Below are 27,926 nucleotides of genomic sequence, written 5' to 3'. Positions count from 1 at the left end.
TGTATTCTAGATGCTAAGCGTTTGATTGGCAGAAGGTTTGAGGACACCGTGGTTCAATCCGACATGAAGCACTGGCCTTTCAACGTCATCAGCGACAGCGGACGCCCCAAAGTGGAGGTTGAATACAAAGGCGAGACCAAAAGCTTCTACCCTGAGGAAATCTCCTCCATGGTGTTGGTCAAGATGAAGGAGATTGCAGAGGCCTACCTCGGAAAGGTGAGTTTCAAATGCATTGCCCACTGAGCACAAACTGGTTGAATCAACATCTTTTCAATGTAATTTGTCAATGTATTGTGATGTGGAAAATGCATTGGATTTGAAGTAAGTCATCAACTGTTTTCATGGTGAAATTTCAACCACAGGATTATGGTAACCAATTTTCAAATAGACAAACCTTGTATAAAATATGTTGAATTTGTATTTTTGAGAAAATGGTGCCGGGAGAGAGGGCTGCCATGCTTCTAGCCCCTAGGCAATTTTGCAGTAGTTTTTTTTCTTTTTTTTTCTTAAATTATTAGACCAGAATTGTTTTCTTACATACAGCCAGGATTTCTTTTTTTACGCAAGCTTTTCGCTACAATAACATGTATGTGATCAATAAAATTTGATTTGAAACAATGTCAGATCTTCAACGTTTTATTCACTATCAGAAAAAAACTGTAGGCTGGGCAGCACCTCCTACTGGTGAGTTAATCCATCTACAGCTATCCATTTGGTCTCCCATCTAGGCTTTTAAACAAGCAACGCTTAGCTTTGATAATTGTCAGACAATTACTACCAATGTGCTATCGTGAGATTTGGAGATCTTTTAACTAAATAGATGTACTGTTGCTGTCCAAGTCATTCCAAATGGTAGATTTAACAAAGCAAATCAAATATAACCATACTTTACATATCATTAATGATACTATTTAGGCCTATATAGCATTTGCAAAGTCATCAACAGCTACTGATTTAAAATTCAACCCAGGGTTCAACAAAGGAACTTGACAATGCATATTAGGGCTGGGAATTGCCAGGAACCTCACTTTACAATATTATCATGATACTTAAGTGCTGATACAATATGTATTGTTGACTCTCAGTTCTATATGCTATGCAATTCGATACTGATTGTATTGCGATTTGACGTTCTGAACATATTGCACACAGTGTCTTCTGCAGAGGGACAAGAGCCAGTCATGAGTTTTGATTAGTCATGGAAATAAGTGCTGAAAAAAGGCTCCTAATTAACTTGATTGAGAACAAGCTATGAAGGGGAAAAAATACTGGAGTTTTGGTCTAGCCGACCATAGTATTGTGCAAATGATGCGCTATGTCTTAAAAAAAAGATTATGCTGATATGTAACTGGGTGTATATATAGGTCTCTCTCAGCAAAAGAAATGTCCCTTTTTCAGGACCCTGTCTTTCAAAGATAATTTGTAAAAATCCAAATAACTTCATTGTGAAGGGTTTAAACACTGTTTCCCATGCTTGTTCAATGAACCATAAACAATTAACATGCACCTGTGGAACGGTCGTTAAGACACTAACAGCTTACAGACGGTAGGCAATTAAGTTCACAGTTATGAAAACTTAGGACACTAAAGAGGCCTTTATCCTGACTGAAACAAAAGATGCCCAGGGTCCCTGCTCATCTGCGTGAACGTTCTTTAGCATGACAATGGCACCAGCCATACTGCTTGTTCTGTGCTTGATTTTTTGCAAGACCGGAATGTCAGTGTTCTGCCATGGCCAGTGAAGAGCCCGGCTCTCAATCCCATTGAGCACGTCTAGGACTTGTTGGCTCGGCGGGTGAGGGTTAAAGCCAGAATACCTTGACTTTGTTGTCCTTAAGCCATTTTGCCACAACATCAGAAGTATGCTTGGGGTCATTGTCCATTTGGAAGACCCATTTGCGACCAAGCTTTAACTTCCTGGCTGTCTTGAGGTTGCTTCAATATATGCACATAATTTTCCTACCTCATGATGCCATCTATTTTGAAGTGCACCAGTCCCTCCTGCAGCAAAGCACCCCCACCCCCGTGCTTCATGGTTGGGATGGTGTTCTTCGGCTTGCAAGCCTCCCGCTTTTTTCCTCCAAACATAACGAGGGTCATTATGGCCAAACAGTTCTATTTTTGTTTCATCAGACCAGAGGACATTTCTCCAAAAAGTACGATCTTTGTCCTCATGTGCAGTTGAAAACTGTAGTCTGGCTTTTTTTAGGGCTGTTTTGGAGCGGTGGCTTCTTCCTAGCTGAGCGGCCTTCAAGTTATGTCGATATAGGACTCCTTTTACTGTGGATATAGATACTTTTGTACCTGTTTCCTCCAGCATCTTCACAAGGTCCTTTGCTGGTGTTCTGTGATTGATTCGCACTAAAGTACGTTCATCTTTAGGAGCGGTATGACGGCTGCGTGGTCCCATGGTGTTTTTACTTGCGTACTAGCGTTTGTACAGATGAAAGTGGTACATTTAGGCATCTGGAAATTGCTCCCAAGGATGAGCCAGACTTGTAGAGGTCTACAGGGGAAAAAAATTCTGAGGTCTTGGCTGATTTCTTTAGATTTTTTCTCCCATGTTAAGCAAAGTGGCACTGAGTTTGTAGGTAGGCCTTGAAATGCATCCACAGGTATACCTCCAATTGACTCAAATTATGTCAATTAGCCCCTCAGAAGCTTATAAAGCCATGACATCATTTTCTGTTTTTTTCCAAGCTGTTGAAAGGCAGTCAACTTAGTGTATGTAAACTTCTGACCCGCTGGAATTGGTAATGCAGTGAAATGATCTGTCTGTAAACAATTGTTGGAAAAATTACTTGTCATGCACAAAGTAGATGTCCTAACAGACTTGCCAAAACTATAGTTTAACAAGAAATTTGTGGAGTGGTTAAACAAGTTTTAATGACTCCAACCTAGGTGTATGTAAACATCCGACTTCAACTGTGTATGTGTATATATATTTTCACTAATGCATATAGTCCTAGGGTTTCAAGCGTTGGTTCATTTCTAATTTAGTCATGATAACAATTGTTGGATTCTCGTCTCCATCTCAACCAAAAAGATAAAGAATGGGACTAAATCAAACTTTAAATAGTTTGATTTAGTCAGATTCCTTACTTTTAATTGAGATGTGAATCCAACATTTATACATTTGCAGACAAACTGGAATTAAAGCCAGACTGTCAGTGGCACAAAAGATACATCTCCTTCAAATGTTGATATTTTTTGCCTTGACAACCAAACACAAATCAATATCACTTTTGAATCCAGTAAATGGCCTATTAACAGAAATTAAGGCCATTTTACAAACAAATATAACAGTATTTATTCAACCTTAAATGAGTAACCCATCCATGGCCACATTTTGAGGCTACTAACTATAAATGTCTTATGTAATCATAGAAAGTGGACAAAGGTTGCAGGTCAATCTTCAATCGCTATAATAATCTGTGCAGAATCTAGATCAGCATTGATGACTCGTAATCTCAACTGCAATCCAGGTCATTTGGTTGTGCTATTATATGAAGCATATTTTATTCCCATTTGAACTTTAAAATGGTTGAATGTGCAGTGATGACAGATTAAGATGACGATTTAACCAGAAATTAGACACACTTTTTCTGTTGAAATTTGGTTATGCTTTAAGACTTCACACAGGCAGCCCAATAGTTTTTTTTGGGGGGGGGGTCTCACTAATTTGACGTTTTCCCAAAAATATCTGTTTGGACAAAATACCAATTATTGGAAAAAAGATCGAAATTGGGCTGCCTGTGTAAATGCAGCCTTAGATGGTTGAAAGCATAGTGATAATACATTGGGAATTCATACTTCTGGCTGTCCTTTTTGAGTGGGTGAATAAAGGTTGAAATGAAATCGATCTCATCCAAAATGTTCCACTTTGAAATTGTGGTGTGCCCAGTGGGTTCAGTCTATTTCGGGGTATTATTGACAGTAAGTCTATTCATTCCCACTTTATTTTTTTTATTTTTTTGCAGACTGTATCAAATGCTGTTGTAACAGTGCCAGCTTACTTCAATGACTCTCAGCGCCAAGCAACCAAAGATGCTGGAACAATCTCTGGTCTGAACGTTTTGCGAATCATCAATGAGCCAACTGCTGCCGCTATTGCTTATGGCTTGGACAAGAAGGTGAGACCCATATCTTTTAGAGGTCAAGGTCTAGTTATGTTTTATTGAAATAATAATGATCCTTTAAAGATATGTTCATTTCAAATAAAGTTGATGGCACATTAAATCTAGTTTGTCCCTATGATTTAAGTTTATGCCTGCCATTCATAGTGTAAAACCAAAGATGGCCCAACACCTTCCTGGATGTCGGAGTGAATACATCAACTAGGGTTAATTTGATTTGATGGCGGTTAATTCAGGAAGTTATTATTTAAAAAAAAATTATTGTTTAAACTCAATTGAATAACTTTATGAAATAAATGGATTCTACCCAGTTTTTTTGACAAATCATTGGTAATAGATGCCTTTTTGTTTGTTAAATTTAAGTTTTAATTGACCCCAGCCCTGGAATGCATAGCCATTGGGTTTTTATAAGTGCAAATACTAAATGTTCTCTTCTGTTTCAGGTCGGTGCTGAAAGGAATGTCCTTATCTTTGATCTGGGTGGCGGCACCTTTGACGTGTCCATCCTGACCATCGAGGATGGCATCTTTGAGGTCAAGTCCACTGCCGGAGACACCCATCTGGGTGGAGAAGACTTTGACAACCGCATGGTCAACCACTTCATCGCGGAGTTCAAGCGCAAGTACAAGAAAGACATCAGCGACAACAAGAGGGCTGTTCGCCGTCTCCGTACCGCATGTGAGAGGGCAAAGCGCACCCTGTCCTCCAGCACCCAGGCCAGCATCGAGATCGACTCTTTGTACGAGGGAATTGACTTCTACACCTCCATCACCAGGGCTCGCTTTGAGGAGCTCAATGCAGACCTTTTCCGTGGCACCCTTGACCCAGTGGAGAAATCCCTCCGCGATGCCAAGATGGACAAAGCCCAGGTGCACGACATCGTTCTGGTCGGAGGCTCCACTCGTATCCCCAAGATCCAGAAACTGCTCCAAGATTTCTTCAACGGCAAAGAGCTCAACAAGAGCATCAACCCCGACGAAGCTGTGGCGTATGGCGCAGGTGGGTCACTGATCATCTTGTGTTCGCTCTGTGGCCAATGGGCTTCTATAATGAGCCTTAACTCAATAGTTGTGCTGTGATGAAGTTTGATCCTGCCATTCGTAGTTTCCACCAGAGGTTGAAAGACCAAAGATGGCCCAATACCTTCCTTGGATGTCTGAGCGACAATGGCACAGTGGGTCTACAGTAATGTTTTTCCATGCATCTAACCTCCAGTCTCATTTTCAGCTGTCCAGGCAGCCATACTTTCAGGTGACAAGTCTGAGAATGTCCAGGACCTGCTTTTGCTGGACGTCACACCCCTGTCCCTGGGTATTGAGACCGCTGGAGGTGTCATGACCGTCCTGATCAAACGTAACACCACCATCCCAACCAAGCAGACCCAGACCTTCACCACCTACTCAGACAACCAGCCTGGTGTGCTCATTCAGGTGAGGGGGGGCCTGCATGAATTGTCCATTTCAGGGCAATGTTTCCTCTTTCCTTTGGCCACTATCTGTGACGTTTACTCCTGCTATTTGTAGTTTCCACCAGAGGTTGAAAGACTGAAGATGGCCCAATACATTCCTTGGATGTCTTGAGTGACTATTTTAGTGAAATGTACGTTTTGCTAATATTGACTGTATCCTCCAGGTGTATGAGGGTGAGAGGGCCATGACCAAGGACAACAACCTGTTGGGCAAGTTTGAGCTGACTGGAATCCCCCCTGCACCTCGCGGTGTTCCTCAGATTGAGGTCACCTTCGACATTGATGCTAACGGCATCCTCAATGTCTCTGCCGTTGATAAGAGCACTGGCAAGGAGAATAAGATCACCATCACCAATGACAAAGGTAAACCGCATAAGTGACCAAAGTGAAATTTGATTACAATATGCCCACTTGGATAGTGCATGTATCCTTAACTTAACCCTTTAAAAAAAAAAAATGTCTGACCAGGTCGTCTGAGCAAGGAGGACATTGAGCGCATGGTCCAGGAGGCTGAGAAGTACAAGTGTGAGGATGATGTGCAGCGTGACAAGGTCTCGTCTAAGAACTCACTAGAGTCCTACTCCTTCAACATGAAATCCACCGTGGAGGATGAGAAACTGCAGGGCAAGATCAGCGACGAGGACAAAACCAAGATTCTAGACAAGTGCAATGAGATCATTGCCTGGCTGGATAAGAACCAGGTAGAGTATATTGATGTGCCTATCATTAATTTAAAAACAAGTTATTACCCATAACGTGTCAAGAAGGGAAATCAATTAATCGTAACCTGTATATTTGTTTCAGACTGCGGAGAAGGAAGAGTATGAGCACCAGCAACAGGAGCTGGAGAAGGTGTGCAACCCCATCATCACCAAGCTGTACCAGAGTGCCGGTGGGATGACAGGCGGTATGCCCGGAGGAATGCCTGGAGGCTTCCCAGGTGCTGGTGGTGCCGGTGCTGCTCCTGGAGGTGGTGGATCCTCTGGCCCCACCATTGAGGAAGTCGATTAAACCCAATGTCCAATCTCACTACCATGTAAACACAAAGCACATAACCCCAGTGGCCCAATCTGTAAAGCCAAGGTTGGTCAGTAATTTGAACTGAAAATAGCTGCTATGTCTGTTTTAGATACTTGAAGATGTACACTGTCTGAGATGGTGATATTTTAAGGAAGAGAAGTTTGTCTACATTTTGAGTCCTGGAGAATAAATTATTTGTCATTGACCTTGACTTTTTTTTAAATGTGTTTTTCACTCCCAATTCCCCAATTCAATGAAGGGAATTTAAGTAGACTTACCTTTTACACAGATTGAGAAGGACAGTTATTTTATATTTTGTGAGGGAATTATCTAAATAAGAGGGTGTGCATATGTCAAATTTGTGCAAGGCACATTCCTCCTAGTGTCTGATAATGGAATCCGGTGACTCATCGAAGTCGCATATATCGTAGCTAACACTCAGATGACCCACTGACAACATTTTGAGGCCCAAATCTCACAAAATAACTGCTTTGTTTAGTTTACCATATGAACAGTTTCCATTAAAGATGCAGTGAGTAGACCATTGGTTATATTCTTGTCTGAGGTCTGCCAGAAATAAGTGGAGTTTTCCCATGGAGGTTTGGTACAGACCAAACCTCCATGCCACATACCCACTTCCATACCTCACCCTCCCCCATACTGCAAGCGAAACATTTTAGTGGACCCCCGCTTGTTACTGGAGAGACATTTTTTGAGTTAAGGTTGTGCAATTCTCCATATTTTGTCATGGGGTGTAGAGAAAATGTTCCAGTTTTAAAGCAAATTTGCTTCAATTTTGCCAAGGGGCAGAGGATTCTGCAATTGCATTACTAATTTCATGCGATTCTACTCATTTTGCCATGGGGCGGGGAGGAAAATTAGCTGTTTTACAGCAAATTACCTGCATTTTACACATTTTGCCGTAGGTTGGAGAGAAATGTTTTCAGTTTTGAATATATCTGAGTGAGACTGGCTAACAAAATCAATGGGGCCTCCCGCCCAGTAATTCGATCTTGACAAGTTTAGATAGTGGCCAGCTAATTTAGCAATCTAAAAAATATTTGCTGACATGGGCTAATTGACTATCAGTGACTGACATGAGGAAAACTGCTGATGCACAACCACATTTTTAAATGGAACCTTGTTTATTCTAACTCTCAACAGTAAGTTGAGACCAAGACTAAGTGGGGGAATTGATCCGAGGGCCTTCAGAAGGCCTAAAATGTGCTTACTCTCCCCACCTGGGGTATCAGGCTATGCAAAACGAACTTGCCCTAGTTCTTGATATACCATAGAGCTAGATAGGACTCTAGTGCCAAAAAGTCTGTTTTCGCATGGACAGCACCATTGAGGACTTTCACAATTTTTAAGTAGTCAACTGGGTGGGACTCCCTATGGGTTAAGGAAGGATCACATAATTCCATCCAGGATATCTGTTCAAAATTGAGATGGCCTCAATGGCGCTGTCCATGTTCTCACAGACACCATAATGGGACAGATACAATGTTGCGTCCCTTACATCAAACGGAAGGGAGACATCCTACTCGATTATTCTTAATGGTTCATATAGAATCAATTAACTAAGCAGACATGACCCAGCTGCTATCACATTGGTGCCTATGGGAGAGCCACCCTGTTAAAGAAGACTGACGTAAAAAAAAAAAATGGTTAACAGCCTGAGTGGGACATCTTAATTGATCCCTCATCTTTCGTGATGACATCTTCCACTTTACTTCCGGGTCATGTCCCCTAATCTTTTGAATGGGCTTGATGATTATATCATTACATTCGTGAAAAAGTGGTCATTCAAGCTATATATAAAATTATATTTGTGTTTGTGAATTAATTTACTTCTGCCTGATGCCTTTTATGACGTTTTTGGCTTGATGACCATTGCGCTACGTTTTTGCCCATTATTGATATAATTTTTTTAAATGATTGATACAAACAATTCAATGAACAAAACGACTTTCTGAACAATCCATGACCATTACAGTATGGGCTCCCGATTGGTGCAGCAGACTAAGGCACTGCATCTCAGTGCAAGAGGCGTCACTACAGTCTCTGGTTCGAATCCAGGCTGTATCACATCCGCGACGCTCCCCATCCAACCTGACAGAGCTTGAGAGGATCTGCAGAGAAGAATGGGAGAAACTCCCCAAACTCGTGATTGGGAGTCCCATAGGGCAGCGCATAATTGGCCGGGGTAGGGTGTCATTGTAAATAAGAATTTGATCTCAACTGATTTGCCTAGTTAAATAAGTAAATAACATTACAAAAATTGGGACGTTCTAAGGATCCCGTTTAGACACTTTAAATAACTAACAAAGCCACTCCCTGCAAAATGACGACACGTTCATTGGATTTTACGCATGCGCACAAAACATGTGACATTTTCCACCAACGAAGTAGACGTATTTCACGTTTATTTCTGGGACAAGGAGAAACGCAGAGTTGAAACGTGCGTTTTGAACCGCACCTTCGGTTGGAATAGAAAGTTCCAGAAACAGCAGGCGGCATATGCAAAATAACAGTTCATTTTTTATCGACAACTCTCGTGAAGTGAAATAATGTCCGTCATCGCAGAAGAAAATGTCCGTGGCGGTAGTGTTTTCAAGGAGATCAATGCTGATGACGAAGACAGCCAACCCACCGAAATCGAGAGTCTGTGCATGAATTGTTACCAAAATGTAAGTAGCTAGCTAGGTAACGTTAACGAGCTAGCTAACACACAGACCAGTTAATTGAAAGTATGGAATTGTCTATCGCTGTATGATTGACTGTCATCCAACATGTGTTCTCTCACTCTTTGTAGGGGATGACACGTATTCTTCTTACGAAGATTCCTTTCTTCAAAGAAATTATCATCAGCTCGTTCACCTGCCCCAACTGCAGTTGGTCAAACACTGAAATCCAATCAGCTGGTCGCATACAGGATCAAGGCATCACCTACACACTCAATGTCAAGTCAAAACAGGTAGCCTTTCTAACTAGGGAGGGGAAATGAACGAACTGCTGTACGGTCAGTCATTATATATGGGAACTAGCTAGCAGATTGTAATGGGCTATTGTGATGCTCCATTAGCCGTTACATGAGCCGTTACATGATAGGTACTGTTTGGCGTAGCACAGAATTTGACTATCTTGTAACAGCTAATGGAACATTACATTAGCCCGTTACAATCAACGAGTTATGTATGGAAACTCTTTCTAGAGCCAGTGAAAATGTTTTTATGCAAAAAAAATTACTCAAAATGGTTAAACTAGTGAAATATGCAATGCCTTCGAAGTATTCATACCCCTTGGCTTATTCCACATTTTGTTGTTACAACCTGAATTCAAAATGGATTCAATATATTTTTTTTCACAGCCATCTACACCCAATACCCCCATAATAACACATTTTTGCAAAAAAATTAGAAATTAAATATCTAATTTACATAAGTATTCACAGCCCTGAGTCAATATAACCTCTGGCAGTGAATACAGCTGTCTTTCTGGGTCTCTAAGAGCTTTCCACACCTGAGTTGTGCAACATTTGCCCGTTTTCTTCATTTCAAAATTGAAGCTCTATCAAATTGCTTGTTGATCATTGTTAGACAACCATGTTCAAGTCTTGCCATAGATTTTCAAGCAGATTTAAGTCAAAACTGTAACTGGGCCACTCAGGAACAATCAATGTTGTCTTGGTAAACAACTCCAGTGTAGATTTGGCCTTGTTTTAGGTTATTGTCCTTCTGAAAGGTGAATTCATTTAGAGTCTGGTGGAATGCAAACTGAACCGGGTTTTCCTCTAGGAATATGACTATGCTTAGCTCCATTCGGTTTCTTTTTATCCTGGAAAAACTCCCCAGTCCTTAACAATTACAAGCATACCCTTAACATGATGCAGCCACCACTATGCTTGAAAATATGGAGAGTGGTACTCGGTAATGTATTGGATTTTGCCCGAATATAACACTTTGTATTCAGGACAAAAAGTAAATTGCTTTGCCACATGTTTTGCAATATTACTTTAGTTCTGTGTTGCAAACTAGATGCATGTTTTGGAATATTTGTATTCTATACCGGATTCCTTATTTTCACTTCTCAAGAGGAAACAGCGACAGCATCGTTTTCAAGTTGTTTTAGGAGTAAAAATGTAACGTTCAACAGTAGTTTTCTAATTAATCAGCGAAAAGCTGCTGAATGAGTCTAAAAAATGTGCTGGGATTTATTTTGATAATATACCAAAAATCGTTTAAACAACTTTGTCCTATGTAATCTAGCTAGGATGCAGTTACTTTCCCAGGCATATGCTGAACCACTGACATGTGGTAGGCTTTAAGATGTAGCTAGCTGGCTTGCCTAATAAATCAGCCTGTGATACCAATTTGTGGTATACAGTCTGAAACAAAGCATTGCAAAAATGGCTGGCTTGTAAGTTTCCTTACAAGCCAGAATGTTTAGAATTACGCTTTAACTTACTCTACTGGTTGTCTGTGAGGTTGGTCCTTCAGTAAGTAGAAATCATTTGAGACACAATATCTATAGGAAAGTATTATTACCCAACTTTTTAGAGCACTGGTACTGCTGTTGAAATTTCAATCACTTGACACTTGTGCAAAACCATAAACACCTGCAAGACTTCTGTTAGTATGTGTGCATTTACTTGCGTCTTGTGCATATGCTTTTGGTCACGAGCAAAGAAGTCTTATTTGCCACACAGAGACCCTTGTTTTGAAGTCTGTTTAATAATACTTTCCTGTAGATATTTTGGCAAGAATTTCGACCCTCTAGGACAAACCCCACATACAATCCGCAGAGTAAATTGAAATATAATTTTATTCAACATTTGTGACCAACAAGGGAGGTATTTTTTTTCTTCTATGTAAATGTGCGTGGCTAGCAATAATTGGGAATACTAGCTAGCCTGAGTGCCTGTCTGTGCTAGCTGTCATGTCACACATTGGCATGCCAAACGTCAATGGAGTTGGCATTGGCAAGAGGAGAAACAGATCTGTGACTAGACTAGCTCAAGATGAGCTGTTAAGGAGTGTGGGCTAGCCTATTCCTTTACTGTCCAAGATCAAATGTTATTTGTCAAATGCACCAAATACAACAGGTGTAGGTAGCCCATACAGTGAAATACTTACTTACAAGCTCTGTTGTAGAGTTAAATAATAAGGAAAAAAACACATGAGAAATAAACCATTATGTTCAGAGGGAAACTGGCTCTGGCAGCTGAAACAGCCTGATACTCAGTCTTAACTCTAATATATTTGTAATTGTGAAGCAATTCTAGAAACACGTCTATGAATAGTTTTAATATCACATCAAAATCATTTTACAAATCTGAAATATACACTGTTAAACACAGTTGCAGCTGATTTAGTATTTTTTTTTCTAGCGTCCTTCCTTTACACAAAGGTGTTAAGAGATGCTAGAAAAGTTGTCGAATTTTCAGAGGATTTAGGCCTACTCAAGTGTTTTAACAAAAAGGCCTCCGACTTTTGTTTTCACCTCTGTCTCACCGGGCCATGTCCTCTGGAACTGCTCTGACTTGGGGCCATGGTGAGGCAGCTGGTACTTTTCAGCTTGTATTTACATAACAATGGCTAACTCTTAAACTTGGTTAACCCCTTCCACTGTTAACACCTCGCAAAGCAGCTATGGTGATAATGCAGAGGTGGTTGATTCTGTTCATCACAAGTGTTGTCACACTTTGTGACGGAAACACAGTTCCCCCCCAAAAAAAATCACACGAGCTAACATTAACATAATCACTGGTGCTGTAATGGAAAAACCGTGCAACAGTATGGCTGTGTGGGTTTCATGTAAAACAAGGTTTATATTAATTGTACCTTTTTTTTAATTATTTCTCGATGATAGGAAGCCTTTGGAATGTTACTTTCATATCTAAAACTGTATCACAAGTGAGAATTGTTAACGTTTAGACAGAGCGTCGGGACTGTTGTACATATTGGCCGTTTCGTCGTCAATGCTTCCCATGAGAACCCAAGAGGGTCCACCTAGGCCCAGGCTAGATGCAGCACACTGTTGATTTTATATAGATCCATACTGTTTTCTTCTTAGTTAGCTAACTTTATTTGATTATCTTTTATTCTATATTTAGTCTGTTTTGTTATCATGTTTTGTAGGATATGAATCGAGAAGTTGTCAAAGCAGACAGTGCAACCACCAGAATCCCTGAACTGGATTTTGAAATACCTCCATACACACAAAAGGGCTGTAAGTACTCCCTCAAGTTTTTGTTGATTTGGAAAACAATTTTCACTTTTCAGGCATACGTACCAATGTCAGGTTGCCACTGATTCCAGAAATTAGGGTCACCTGTTGTCGGCCTGAGAATTGCTAGCTTGGTCTCAGATCTAGAGAATTGCCTCGTATGTTCATCCAATAATACTGTATTTTACTGCTGAGATTCCTCATAGCAATATTACTGGAATAATTTTTATCCTTTTTTTGTTTATACAGTAGGAATGTTACGATTCACCAATATGCATCGGTCCCCTGTTCAAATGTTTAAGATATGAGTGCATCAGTCTGGGAATCCAACCAATTCAAATGTACCATGCATCGGTCAGAAAGTCGTTTCAAAATCTGATTCACTAAAACAATTGGCTCCAATTACTTTCTACCTTCCGAAAAAACCTCACTTTGTGACAACTGCATCCACTCCTTCAGTGTGGAACTAAGCATGTAATCATGTTGACAGTCATTGATCTCCAAGTCATTTTGCACGCATAACAACCCCAGGCAATATCAGTAGCCTAGTCAAACTGTGCAGCTTTGTGTGCTGACCAATGAAGAGTAGTCTTATTCCTGATCTGGCACATCTGTGCATCACCTTCACCATTCAAATATATGTTAAATGGCTTCTGCTTAATTAGTTGAGTGGCAACCAATGTCATTTGCTATGTAATTTTTTTAAATCAAATGTACTGTTAAATTGTGTTTTACAGGAATAAATGTAGCCCACGCTACCCCTGGAGACGCAACTCATCTGGCTGTACTGTAGCCTACATGCTGATCGGGGCTTTCATTGTATTTTATTTTGATTGTTCAGGTTCACCATCAGCAATAGTTTTGCTTGAAACAATCAGTATATATGGTCATTTTCAGATAAGCAATTTCATAGCGAGGACAGCAGTCACTTTTGCTACCGGCAGTCAATGTTGCCTCCATTATTTTTCGGCACTGAGCAAATTTCAGGTCTGAGCGCACACTTCAATGTTGTGAAAATTCTACTGCCAACACTGAGGCTGTACCCGTTTTTGGCCAAGAAGGCTACTGTGGCTATTTGATCAGAGTGGCCTATCATAAAATAAACTGTGGCCAAATGCATCCCATCAAATTTGAACATTGAAATAGCGGTTCTATCATTCAGCCTGCAGTAGAAGCCAATGTGTGGTGTCCAATGTAGGCCTACATTCATAAGGCTGACAGAAAACCTGTAGGGATTGACATTAACCTGTTTATCCACTGGTCATTCAGACAAGGTGACTGAAAAGGATGTGATGGTTGATGCAAGAAACCACTTTACATTATTATTCCCATACTATTTATTATAAAGAATCAGACAAATGATGCTACCATCTGCTTATTGGCTACTTGACTTATTCAAGCCTGTCTCAAATTGTAACACTGCCCCTTTAAGACAGAAAAAAGCTCTTTACCAGACTTGTGTTTCAAAGGATAGAAATGCACATGTGTTGTGCTCTTGTAGGAAGCAACCACTCCACCATTGCTGACACGCAATTAGCTATAACTGGGCTAATAGCTCACTTACTCGCAAAGAATATGAACAAATGTGCACACGTGACTACATGCAGCTCTCACTTTGATCTCAAAACAAGTGCATCTACTCGTGACCACTTATGCTGTAAAGACAGTCCAGATCAAAGTGAATGGCACAGATCCATGTATGGTAATGGTCTATTTGCTTATGGGGTACTGCAGCTCTGATTGGTTAAAGCACACTGGTCTGTGTAGCGTATGGGCCTTAGTCGTGCCTGTCAATGTAATAGAATCCGACTCCAATGCGCTCTGCGTACAAGAACATCTCTTGCATAGTTATTTTATTTTCTGTATGTTGCATTGAAGGTGGCAGATATTGCATTGACTCGATCACAGTTCCCACCGTAAAGGGAAACGTTGATAGTGTTAACTAGAAAGTTCTCTTGCTATTTCTTCTGTGAGGCAGTCCCGGGGGGAGAGGGAACATTACACACTGTATGGTCTAATCTGAGAAGAAAAGGTCGCTCTAAGTCTGTCAACTTACAAACGGTCTAAACCATTTGAGATGGGGGTGAAGTCCAAAGTTGTGCTATATATTCATTGGCTATGTCATAGCTAGTTTTCTATGATAAATATTGATACATTACTAGTGCAAAAAAATTTTCTGTTAGTTGCCCAGGTTCCCTTAGGGCTCCTCTCAGGTGCCTACATAAACCAAAGACCTGGACAGTACATAATTCACACACAGAGATCCAGCTCAGACAGGCCCAGCTCTTGAGCTCCATTGGCATCAGATTTTATTTTAAAATTGGAAAATGAATGTGTTTATGCAACAAAAGTTGCATCGATTCGTTTCTCTAATCAAACCAAATTCCACTGAATCGTTTCAATCTAAAACCTATCTTTCCTGTATCGGAGAATTGTCTGGAAAGAGAAAGATGCACATCCCTATTATACAGGTATTTGCCGAAGGCAGCATAGTGTCGTAGGCTAAACTTGATTTAATTAATCCAACTGTTGTAGTAAATGAATCTTCATGCACTTAGGAGATGAAGAACAGTTGTACAGTAGCCATTAACTTTTCCTCTTGCTCCCTAGCACTCTCTACCATCGAAGGCCTCTTAGACCGTGCAGTTGCAGGGTTGGAGCAAGACCAGCCGCTAAGAAATGTATAAGCTTTGTTTTCTTTGATTTTACTAAATGCCATACGTACACTACTGTTCATAAGTTTGGGGTCACTTAGAAATATACTTGTTTTTGAAAGAAAAGCACATTTCTGTCCATTTAAAATAACTTCACATTGATCAGAAATACAGTGTAGACATTGTTAATGTTGAAAATGACTATTGTAGCTGGAAACGGCAGGTTTTTTATGGAATATCTACATAAACTTACAGAGGCCCATTATCAGCAGCCATCACTCCTGTGTTCCAATGGCACGTTGTGTTAGCTAATCCAAGTTTATAATTTTAAAAGGCTAACAGTGCAAACTGGCTAAAACCAGCAAAGAAAGAGTGGGAGGCCCCGGTGCACAACTGAGCAAGAGGATAAGTACATTTGTGTCTAGTTTGAGAAACAGACGCCTCACAAGTCCTTAACTTCTTGGGGCTATGTGGGACGCTAGCGTGCCACCCGTGGTGCACCCTATCAACAGCAGGTGCATTTCAAGAGCGGCAAATTTGAAACCAAATAAATGTCAAAATTCAAATTTTTCAAACATACAACTATCTTACACCCTTTGAAAGATAAACATCTCCTTAATCTAACCACGTTGTCCGATTTCAAAAAGGTTTTACGGCGAAAGCATAAAGTTAGATTATGTTAGGAGAGTACATTGACAATAGCTGTGTAATGTTTTGTCAATTCAAAGCCAGGCGTCACCAAAACCATAAAACCAGCTAAAATGATGCACTAACCTTTTACAATCTCCATCAGATTACACTCCTAGGACATTATGTTAGACAATGCATGCATTTTTAGTTCTATCAAGTTCATATTTATATCCAAAAACAGCGTTTTGCTATGGCATTGATGTTGAGGAAATCGTTTCCCTCCAATAACCGCCAGTCAAGTCAGCACCACAAATTAAATAATTAAAATTAGAAAACATTGGTAAAATATTATATTGTCATTTAAAGAATTATAGATTTACATCTCTTGAACGCAATCAACTTGCCAGATTTAAAAATAACCTTACTGGGAAATCACACTTTGCAATAATCTGAGCACTGCGCCCAGAAAAATATGCTTTGCTATACAGACAAACGGCCATGTTGGAGAGATCTAAAATCGAAAATACTATGTAAATAATCCATTACCTTTGATTCTCTTCATCAGATGTCACTTCCAGGAATCCCAGGTCCATAACGAATGTAGTTTTGTTCAAAAAAGCTCATCATTTATATCCAAAAAGCTCCGTGTTGTTAGCACATGATCTAAGCCAGCCGGACTTCTCGTCATGAACGAGGGGAAAAAATATATTTACGTTCGTTCAAACATGTCAAACGTTGTATAGCATAAATCATTAGTGCCTTTTTTAACCAGAACATGAATAATATTCAAGGTGGACGAATGCATTCTCTTTTATAACGTATTGGAACGAGGGTACCCAACATGAACTCGCGCGCCAGAGTCTAATCGGCCATCACCGTTCCATGGCTCTTGTTCGGTCAGATCTCTCCACTGGCTTCCAGTCGAAGCTCGCATCCGCTACAAGACCATGGTGCTTGCCTACGGAGCTGTGAGGGGAACGGCACCTCCGTACCTTCAGGCTCTGATCAGGCCCTACACCCAAACAAGGGCACTCCGTTCATCCACCTCTGGCCTGCTCGCCTCCCTACCTCTGAGGAAGCACAGTTCCCGCTCAGCCCAGTCAAAACTGTTCGCTGCTCTGGCACCCCAATGGTGGAACAAGCTCCCTCACGACGCCAGGACAGCGGAGTCAATCACCACCTTCCGGAGACACCTGAAACCCCACCTCTTCAAGGAATACCTGGGATAGGATAAAGTAATCCTTCTAACCCCCCCCTTAAAAGATTTAGATGCACTATTGTAAAGTGGTTGTTCCACTGGATATTATAAGGTGAATGCACCAATTTGTAAGTCGCTCTGGATAAGAGCGTCTGCTAAATGACTTAAATGTAAATGTAAATCTCACAGTAAAAGACTCAAAACACTTTGTAAAGGCTGGTGACATCTAGTGGAAGCAATAGGAAGTGCCAAAACATTAATCAACCCCTGTGTGTTTCAATGGCATAGGCTTAAAGGTAATTCAACACATCAGGTATCCACTTCCTGTCAGAAAATGTCTCAGGGTTTTGCCTGCCAAATGAGTTCTGTTATACTCACAGACACCATTCAAACAGTTTTAGAAACTTTAGGGTGTTTTCTATCCATATATAATAAGTATATGCATATTCTAGTTACTGGGTAGGATTAGTAACCAGATTAAATCGGGTACGTTTTTTTATCCAGCCGTGAAAATACTGCCCCCTAGCCCCAACAGGTTAACTGGCTGCTTCATTAAATAGTACCCGCAAAACACCTGCCTTGACGTAAACAGTGAAGAGGCGACTCTGGGATGCTGGCCTTCTAGGCAGAGTTCCTCTGTCCAGTGTCTGTTCTTTTTCCCATCTTTTCTTTTTATTGGCCAGTCTAAGATATGGCTTTCTTTGCAACTATGCCTAGAAGGCAAGGATCCCGGAGTGCCTTCTTCACTGTTGACGTTGAGACTGGTGTTTTGCGGGTACTATTTTTAAGGAAACTGCCAGTTGAGGATTTAAGCTGTCTGTTTCTCAAACTAGGCACTCTAATGTACTTGTCCTCTTGCACCGGGGCCTCACTTTCTATTCTGGTTAGACCCGGTTTGCGCTGTTCTGTGAAGGGAGTAGTACACAGCGTTGTACGAGATCTTCAGTTTCTTGCCAATTTCTCACATGGAATAGCCTTCATTTCTCAGAACAGGAATAGACGGACGAGTTTCAGAACAAAGTTCTGTTTCTGGCCATTTTGAGCCTGTAATCGAACCCACAAATGCTGATGCTCCAGATACTCAACTAGTCTAAAGAAGGCCAGTTTTATTGCTTCTTTAATCAGAACAGTTTTCAGCTAACATAATTGCAAAAGGGTTATCCAATGATCAATTAGCCTTTTTAAAATGATCAATTTGAATTAGCTAACACAACATGCCATTGGAACACAGGAGTGATGGTTGCTGATAATGGGCCTCTGTACACCTATGTAGATATTCCATAAAAAATCAGCTGTTTCCAGCTACAGTAGTCATTTACAACATTAACAATGTCTACACTGTATTTCTGATAAATTTGATGTTATTTTAATGGACAAAAATTGCTTTCCAAAAACAAGGACATTTCTAAGTGACCCCAAGCTTTTGAACGGTAGTGTACTTTACTGTTTCTTGTTGACTAAATCATGTTTATGCTTGAAGGAAACTGCACCAGAAGTTGCTGTGAAGATCAGTGAGTTCATTGATAAATTGAAGAAGTTGAAAGAAGGTGAAAGTGGATTCACACTGGTATGTCCATTTGTATCGCTCCAGCCTCTCATCTGTGTACAAGATTGAAGTTGCATACAATTAAACATTTCTAGCTATACAATCAAGGCACAGGTTTAATAAAAGTACAATGTTCTTTCTTTACTCTGGATTTCTTACAGAATGATCCTCTGTTTAAGATACATGAGTATGTGTGTTGTTATTGTAGGTCATTGATGATCCATCTGGGAACAGTTTTGTGGAGAACCCCTTTGCTCCGCAGAAGGATGAGGCTCTCTCGGTCTGCAACTACACAAGAACTCCCCAACAGGACGCCCAGTTAGGAATTAAGGCGAGTAGTTTGACTTGACACATCACTACTCCTGTAAGGGGACAAATCTGTTTTAGAAAGGCAGTGCCTCGGTTGCTGTCCTCATGTCTTGTGCCAATGCGTGTGGAATCCTCACAGGGTACAAGAAAACAATAGACTGCGGACGCCATTTTATAATTTGACCCATGTTCACCAATAAACTTATCTAGCATAAGAATAATGCGACTTACTTTTTTTTCTTTTTTTTTTTTGTTGCTCAGGCTGAAGACGAGGAGGAAGAGGAAAAGCCCAGTAATGACATTGAGAGTATGAGAAATGAGGTGGGATTTCCAGACTTTATGCATCAATTTAGATTGCATTTTTCCTCAATTTACCCTTGAGTAATATATCTAATTTCTCCCTCAGGTGTTGACATTTAATACGAACTGTCCAGAGTGCAATGCCCCAGCCTCGACAAACATGAAGCTTGTCCGTATCCTTTCCAGTCTCTTTGGTTGTCCCCAGCAGTGGTGTAGTGGAGGGTTAACGCTAGTGTTGCACGCTACACTGAAACTTCTGTACTTTTTCGACTACTAGAACATGAAAAACAGTTTGGTATGAGAATTGTTTCTTTCAGTACTTCTGTCAAATGTGCCTCGTGCTATACGGATTGAGAGGATCGAGTCTGTCTAGTAATTTGTGTGAATCTTCTCAAGGGGGCAGTACTAAGTCAAATCAAACAAAACTTTATTTGTCACTTGCGCCGAATACAACAGGTGTAGACCTTACAGTGAAATGCTTACTTACAAGCCCTAACCAACAGTGCAATTTATAAGGAAAGCATAGGTATTAGGTAAACGATAAGTAAAGAGGGAAAAAAATAAGTAAAATGACAGTGATAATAACAGTAGCGAGGCTGTATACAGGTGGTACCGGTACAGAGTCAGTATGCGGGGCACCGGTTAGTCGAGCTAATTGAGGTAATATGTACATGTAGGTATAGTTAAGGTAACTATGGATAGATGATAAATGGAGAGTAGCAGCAGCTTAAAAGAGGGGGTGGCGGGACACAATGCAAATAGTCCAGGTAGCCATTTTGATTACCTGTTCAGGAGTCTTATGGCTTGGGGGTATAAGCTGTTGAAAAGCCTTTTGGTCCAAGACTTGGCACTCCGGTACCGCTTGCCATGCGGTAGCAGAGAGAACAGTCTGGCTGGGGTCTTTGACAATTTTCAGGGCCTTCCTCTGACACCGCCTGGTATAGAGGTCCTGGATGGCAGGCAGCTTAACCCCTTAACCCCCTTAAGGCACTACAGAGGGCCGTACCCACTACCCTCTGTAGTGCCTTGCGGTCGGAGGCCGAGCAGTTGCCGTACCAGGCAGTGATGAAACCATTCAGGATGCTCTCGATGGTGCAGCTGTAGAACCTTTGGAGGATCTGAGGACCCATGCCAAATCTTTTGTCTCCTGAGGGGGAATAGGTTTTGTCATGCCTTCACGACTGTCTTGGTGTGTTTGGACCATGATAGTTTGTTGGTGATGTGGACACCAAGGAACTTGCAGCTCTCAACCTGCTCCACTTACAGCCCCATTGATGAGAATGGGGGCGTGCTCGGCCCTCCTTTTCCTGTAGTCCACAATCATCTCCTTTTGTCTTGATTCTGTTGAGGGATAGGTTGTTTTTCTGGCACCACCCGGCCAGGTCTCTGACCTCCTCCCTATAGGCTGTCTTGTCAGTGATCAGTCCTACCACTGTTGCAAACTTAATGATGGTGTTGGAGTCGTGCCTGGCCATGCAGTCGTGGCTAAACAGTTAGTACAGAAGGGGACTGGGCACACACCCCTGAGGGGCTCCAGTGTTGAGGATCAGCGTGGCAGATGTTGCTGCCTACCCTCACCATCTGGGGGCGGCCCGTCAGGAAGTCCAGGATCCAGTTGCAGAGGGAGGTGTTTAGTCCCAGGATCCTCATCTTGGTGATGAGCTTTGAGGGCACTATGGTGTTGAACGCTGAGCTGTAGTCAATGAGTAGTGTTCTCACGTCGGTGTTCCTTTTGTCCAGGTGGGAGTGCAATAGAGATTGCATCATCTGTGGATCTGTTTGATAGGTATGCAAATTAGGGTGGGTCTAGGGTTTCTGTGATAATGGTGTTAATGTGAGCCATTACCAGCCTTTCAAAACATTTCATGGCTATGGACGTGAGCGCTATGGGTCTATAGTCATTTAGGCAAGTTACCTTAGTTTTCTTGGGCACAGCGACTATGGTGGTCTGCTTGAAACATGTTGGTATTATAGACTCAGTCAGGGACATGTTGAAAATGTCAGTGAAGACACTTGCCAGTTGGTCAGCACATGCCCGGAGCACACGTCCTGGTAATCCGTCTGGCCCAGCGACCTTGTTTTAAGGTCTTACTCATGTCAGCTACGGACAGATTGATCACACAGTTGTCCGGAACAGCTGATGCTCTTATGCATGCCTCAGTGTTGCTTGCCTCGACACGAGTATAGAAGTGATTTTGCTTGTCACTGGGCAACTCACGGCTGTGCTTCCCTTTGTAGTCTGTAATAGTTTGTAGGCCCTCCCATATCCGACGAGCGTCGGAGCCGGTGTAGTACGATTCAATCTTAGTCCTGTATTGGTGCTTTGATGGTTCATTGGAGGTCATAGCAGGATTTCTTATAAGCTTCTGGGTTAGAGTCCTGCACCTTGAAAGTGGCAGCTCTACCCTTTAGCTCAGTGAGAATGTTGCCTGTAATCTATGGCTTCTGTTTGGTGTATGTACGAACAGTCACTGTGGGGATGACGTCCTTGATGCACTTATTGATAAAGCCAGTGACTGATGTGGTGTACTCCTCAATGCCATCGGAAGAATCCCGGAACATATTCCAGTCTGCTAGCAAAACACTCCTGTAGTTTAGCATCTGCTTCATCTGACCACTTTTTTTTATAGACCGGGTCACTGGTGCTTCCTGCATTAATTTTTGCTTGTAAGCAGGAATCAGTAGAATTATGGGCAGATTTGCCAAATGGAGGGAGTGCTTTGTACAAGTCTCTGTGTGGAGTAAATGTGATCTACAATTTTCCCCTTTGGTTGCGCATTTAACATGCTGATAGAAATTAGGTGAAACTGATTTAAGTTTCCCTGCATTAAAGTCCCTGGCCACTAGGAGCGCTGCCTCAGGATGAGCGGTTTCCTGTTTGCTTATTTCCTTATACAGCTGGCTGAGTGTGGTCTTAGTGCCAGCATCTCTGTGGTGGTAAATAAATAGCCATGAAAAAAAATGATTTTCTCTGAAAATGGTGTGGTTTACAGCTTAACACGAGATACTCTACTTCAGGCGAGCAAAATAGACAAAATAGACTTCCTTAGATTTTGTGCACCAGCTGTTTGCAAATATACACAGACAGCCCCCCCTTGTCTTACCGGAGTGTGCTGTTCTATCTAGCCGGTGCAGCGTATATCCCGCCAGCTGAATGTTTTCCATGTCATCATTCAGCCCCGATTCGGTGAACCATAAGATATTAGTTTTTGATGTCCCGTTGGTAGGATATTCGTGATCGTACCTCATCTAATTTATTGTTCAGTGATTGTACATTGGCAATTCATATTGATGGCCAGTGGGAAATCTGCCCTTAACGTCAGCGTATCCTTACAAGGCACTTCGCCCTGTGTCCTCTACCTGCGTCTCTTTCTCTTGCCAATGACGGGGATTTTAGCCTTGTTGGGTGTCTGAAGTAAATCCTGTGCGTCCTGCTTGTTGAAGAAAAACTTAGTCTAATCCGAGGTTAAGTGATCGCTGTCCTGATATCCAGAAACTCATTTTTGCCGTAAGATAGGGTGGCAGGAACATTATGTACAAAATAAGCTACAAATAACGTGAAAGAAAACACATAATTGGTTAGGTGCCCGTAAAATGGCTGCCATTTCTTCCGGTGCCATCTTTCCAAGCTAGCCAGGCTACTTGTGCTTGCGGATGCAGCTGCCACAGCGCAAGCCACTTTTGAGAAGCAAACAAGAGGAGAGTGACAGTGCCGACAGCATGGCTTCTAACTAAAAAAATCATGCCTCTGTGTCCACAGCTCGCTTACAAAATTGCCTCCAGAAGCGAACTATGGGATTTTTTTGCTTATGAAGCAGATGAGGGCCAGCACACCGAAACAACTAAGCAGAAAGTGTTACAAAGCAGTGCAGGGAAAGGGAGGTTTAGTTCCCAAACGACATATCAAAACAATTTTTGTAACATTATTCTACTAGCAATTCAAATGATTTTTAAGTGACAATGACAACATATTCAGCATGACAATGTGAGATTTATAATATACAACCCAAAGGTAATGTGAAATGCACCTATGACAGCAATGCATTTAGACTAAACCCGCTTTCCGTTTGTCTGGGCTTGCTAGCAGTAGCCAGCCAGCAGGCCTGGGCGGAGCGTTCTACCTTCAGAGTTTAAATGCATTCTGGGAATCGTGGTATGCTGTGTAAAGTCCATTGTAGAGACTTGCACTATAGAAGCTTAATGTTTTATGTCGATTTGGAACTAAAATAATTTTATGTATTAAAGAATATTTAGCTGTAATTAATCATAGGTCTAATAAATGTAATTTGACCAAATATTATGGCCATAGACGAGCAAATTAACCCTATGTATCAAATACATTTTACAATAGTTTAGATATATTGTACAATTATTTTGTATGCTCAGAATCTCATATGGTTTTGCATAAGGAAAATGCAAGATATTCTTCTGTTATTTAATATTGTTATTTTAAGGAAATTAAATATAGAATATATTTTGGCTTTCTACTGTTTTGGTTCAATGTTTATTCCGTGACTAGCTAATACGCTTTCTTTTTTTTGATGTGGTATCATTTCGGTATTGAGTATCGTGATGCTTAACCTGGTAGCGGTATCGAAGTCAAAATGTGGGTATCGCGAAAACTAGTTCACTCACTTAAAAGCCATTTACGCACCTTTTTCATTTTGCGCAAGCATTCCTCTCCTTTTGTAGAAAAATACATTGAAAGTATAGGGACCGTTACTTTAATCACTGCGAATGGCGATCAGGGTTTACCATCTATATTTTACCACTACATCACTGGTCCTCAGTAGTGTCCTATGATTAAGGTGGTGTTTAAAGTTTCAATTTGCAAGGTGTAGGTGTCCTCCTTTACAATTCCTCAGAAATCCCCCATTTTAAAGAAGTCATTATCATGGCAACAAACTGTGATGACTGTGGACATCGAACCAACGAAGTAAGTGTCCTCTTTTTGTCTTTTCTTTTTTATATATATATATATATATTTATCATTAATTCATTGTCAGGCACATTTTATTTTCAAGGCATATTCATAGATTGCAAATTTGCTAATATGACTGCATGACTATCTATTCTGTGGTTAAGGTGAAATCTGGTGGAGCCACAGAAGAGCTGGGCACGAAGATAACCCTTCACCTCACTGACGTGTCTGACATGTCCAGAGATCTTCTCAAGGTAGCCCCCTCCATTGTACTGCCTGTTTATCTGGCATTCACTAGTTTCCTTTTACTGTATCATTGCATTAGCCTTGTCCCAGGTCTGTTTGTGTTTTTTCCAACTCCGTTGCTGCCATTGTCAAGCCAAACAATACATACACCAGGGATCATGAACTAGATTCAGCTGCGGGCCACTTTTTTTTTTCTTGAGTGGATGGTCAGGGGGACAGAACATAATTATAAATAATTTGTTGGCAAAAAATTGACCGTAAGAAACCCAAACAGATATATTTGACAAAAAAACATAATCATTTCAAACCTTGCTTACATTTCTATACTATCACATATACAGTATAGCTCTATTATGCATGGGAATACTTTGGAATAGATTTCCAAAATTTAAGTCACTTGGCGCTGATTTGCTGGTGTTTTTCCAGTCTTATTTGCAACAATAAAAAAACTTGGGTGATTTTTATTTGGACACCCTCGGCCCAAATTGGGGAACCCTGACATACACCAAAAACTGTGGAGGATATAAACATAATAAAGTCAAAGGACTTGTTTCCATTGTGGTCCTCGAATAAAGCATACAAAGAGGAAGATGGAACTTTTTCACAGGAGAGCAATCCTATTCCTGAATCATGTTGGAGTTGACTCAACCATGCCAGTTTTGTCATGTTGTGGTTGTTTGTGCAGTCGGAGACGTGTAGCATCCTCATACCTGAGCTGGAATTTGAGTTGGGGATGGCGGCTGTCGGTGGCAAATTCACCACCTTGGAGGGAATCCTCAAAGACATCAAAGATCTGGTAAACCCTTTTAATGCTTTATTCAGTCGGTTGAGAAGTAGAGGGGGAAATGGATGAAGGGAAGATGCATTATGAAGGGTGATCACAGGGATTGAACTCCAGTCTCCACTGGAGAGTTGTATATGTTTTAACGCCGCTTGTGTTCGCTCTAGTCCACTGGCTCTGCACCTGGGCGCACTTGGCTTGGTGGATACTTTTGCCAAGGCTGATGTACTGTAATTCCAAGACAGTGGTACACAACTCCACTCTGAGGGATGCTGTGTGCTGATTTCATTTTCACCTTTTTAATTAGTGACTGATTTAGACCTGTGAAGCCAGGTGTGGCCAATCATTTACATTAATTGATTAGTTAACTTCTATGTAGAAACCAAAACCAGCAGGCCTGCTTCAAGGATTTGAGTTGTGCACCCCTGGTCTGCATTCGCTTTCACTGTGGACTTGTTATTTTTAATTAATGTTTCTCCTCCACCACTTTTGTTTTCCTCCAGATTGTTTCTAAAAACCCCTTCACTTGTGGCGACAGCTCCACTTCAGATCGAACAGAGAAGCTTAAGCTTTTTGGCCAGAAGATTGACAAGGTTGGAGGCATAAAATTATTGAATAAGTCTCACTACTGTTTTGTTTGGATCTTGTTTTGGTTCCACTTTACATCTATAACTTGAGTGTAATTACACATCCCAAAGTACTTACAACTGTTAGTGATGTGTGGAATTAAATGTTTTTACATTTCTTTGCATTTGATTTTCGTAACTTTCTCAGGCGATCTTTTTGGCCTATTGTCTCACTCTTGTTGTTTAAGATCCATTTTTTCCCATTTTGAGTTTATTGCAATTCTTTGAAACTGAATGTTACCAACTGGCATAACAGTTGTAAATACTAACAATGTCTATCTACACTGTAAATGCATTGTAACTACCATGTAAATAGAGCTTTTTGGACATTTAATGTATTGGGAAACTAGTTTTTATAGTTAGGAGGCATTTATTCACTTGTATACAGTAAGTGTATTCTGGCCCTCAATCATCAAATAACTGTTAGTACGACATTGTTGTGCATTTGAGTAATTTAGCAGACACACTTATGAAGTGCGACTTACAGGAGCAATTAGGGTTAAGTGCCTTGCTCAAGGGCATATTAACAGATTTAGTCAGCTCGGGGATTTGAACCAGTGACCTTTCGGTTACTGGACCAACGCTCTTAATCGCTAGGCTACCTGCCCTGCAGATATTTTATTTAGACTTTAGAAAATCTCATGCAAGAATTTCACATTTGATTGATCAAACTTGAGTGAACTGCTTATTAGGGTACATATGCTGTACCTGAGTATGTTTGGCTAGACAATAAAGTAAGTAGTTGTTAAATGCAGGACAGTCTGGCACCCATGCTGAAACTGTATCTAAAAGTGAAATGGAGGCTGGAGTGGGACTTTAAAACGCCTCTTCTTTTGAAAAATCTGTAGATCATGGCGGGAGACATGGATGTTCACATTGTTCTCGATGACCCTGCAGGGAACAGCTATCTCCAGGTACGAGGACGCTTCTCTTACTCAGGTCTTTTAATGGTATCATTTGGAATTTTGGCAATGCATCCAGGATGAAGGAAGTAAGAGGTTTTGCAATCCAATGCTAACTAGTGTTAGCGTAATTACTGGATGTCTACAGGAACACCTAGCATGCTGTGCCCATAGACTTCCAGTCGTTGCACCAATGCTAGTTAGCAATTGCGCTAATGCTAGTTAGAAATGGTCTTCATACTGGACACATATGGTATCCACATCTGACTCGGGAAGTAGATAAAGGGCCTCATTGCCCAAATCCAGGACTATCCCTTTAAGGTTCAAACATGAAGTCTCCTCCCACTGGATAAATGTCATTTTTCATTAATCACATTTTCATTTCCCGCCCTTGTTCATTAATGTAACGAATTGGAATGTATTTCTCATGTTTGTCTGCAGAACATCTATGCGCCTGACCCAGACCCAGAGATGACAACTGAGAAGTACGCCAGGACCTTTGAGCAGAACGAAGACCTTGGTCTGAATGACATGAAGACAGAGGGCTATCAGGAGTAAGGACTTCTGCAGAAGGGTTGATCTTACAAAAACAATGCATTCTTTGGAAATTAATGAGACATTTGCCCTCACTGAAGTTCACAAGGACCGATGTCTTGCAGTTTTGATATTTGAGCACAATATGGTTGAAAAGTGAGATCTTATTTAAAACAAAGCAATCAATATGTTTATAATTTGATTAGTAAAGTATGCTTTTTTTTTTTTTTTTGAAATGCAGTAACATAACCATGCAATTGAAAGTGTTTTTGCATTTGGTTGTTAATGTGATTCTGATTCCGTGGAATTGGCCTTTTTAATTTGTCATGTTCAATGGGAATAAATAAAGAATATACACTGGCTGCTGTATACAAATTATTTTGGCTGCTTTTGTTCCGTGTACAGTTATGCCTTGTATAAATACCTT

At 41.0% G+C, this 27,926-nt stretch overlaps 2 protein-coding genes across 2 annotated transcripts in view; both read left to right on the top strand.

Moving 5' to 3' along the window:
• Nucleotides 1-6,829, top strand: part of LOC106567641 (heat shock cognate 70 kDa protein) — a 28,980-nt gene extending 22,151 nt beyond the window's left edge. Inside the window, exons 4-10 of the mRNA XM_014137172.2 lie at nucleotides 11-216; nucleotides 3,981-4,133; nucleotides 4,580-5,135; nucleotides 5,364-5,566; nucleotides 5,769-5,967; nucleotides 6,073-6,305; nucleotides 6,409-6,829. Of these exons, the coding sequence (XP_013992647.1) occupies nucleotides 11-216; nucleotides 3,981-4,133; nucleotides 4,580-5,135; nucleotides 5,364-5,566; nucleotides 5,769-5,967; nucleotides 6,073-6,305; nucleotides 6,409-6,615 (1,757 nt within the window). The 3' untranslated portion in view covers nucleotides 6,616-6,829. The remainder of the gene's footprint in view (nucleotides 1-10; nucleotides 217-3,980; nucleotides 4,134-4,579; nucleotides 5,136-5,363; nucleotides 5,567-5,768; nucleotides 5,968-6,072; nucleotides 6,306-6,408) is intronic.
• Nucleotides 6,830-8,983: 2,154 nt separating this feature from the next.
• zpr1 (ZPR1 zinc finger) lies at nucleotides 8,984-27,861 on the top strand. The gene is made up of 14 exons (XM_014137169.2): nucleotides 8,984-9,314; nucleotides 9,440-9,601; nucleotides 12,765-12,855; nucleotides 15,463-15,533; nucleotides 18,815-18,901; nucleotides 19,089-19,211; nucleotides 19,451-19,510; nucleotides 19,596-19,662; nucleotides 24,355-24,425; nucleotides 24,575-24,664; nucleotides 25,342-25,452; nucleotides 25,941-26,030; nucleotides 26,912-26,977; nucleotides 27,407-27,861. Exons 1-14 carry the CDS (start codon nucleotides 9,195-9,197, stop codon nucleotides 27,521-27,523), a joined length of 1,326 nt encoding a protein of 441 aa, XP_013992644.1. The 5' UTR covers nucleotides 8,984-9,194; the 3' UTR covers nucleotides 27,524-27,861.
• Nucleotides 27,862-27,926: the final 65 nt, after the last annotated feature.

The sequence above is a fragment of the Salmo salar genome, chromosome ssa13 (genome assembly GCF_905237065.1).
Source record: "Salmo salar chromosome ssa13, Ssal_v3.1, whole genome shotgun sequence".
In the NCBI taxonomy this organism is placed as follows: Eukaryota; Metazoa; Chordata; class Actinopteri; order Salmoniformes; family Salmonidae; genus Salmo; species Salmo salar.
The sequence above is the reverse complement of the archived record's forward strand: the minus strand, read 5'-3'. Positions and strand labels throughout refer to the sequence as shown.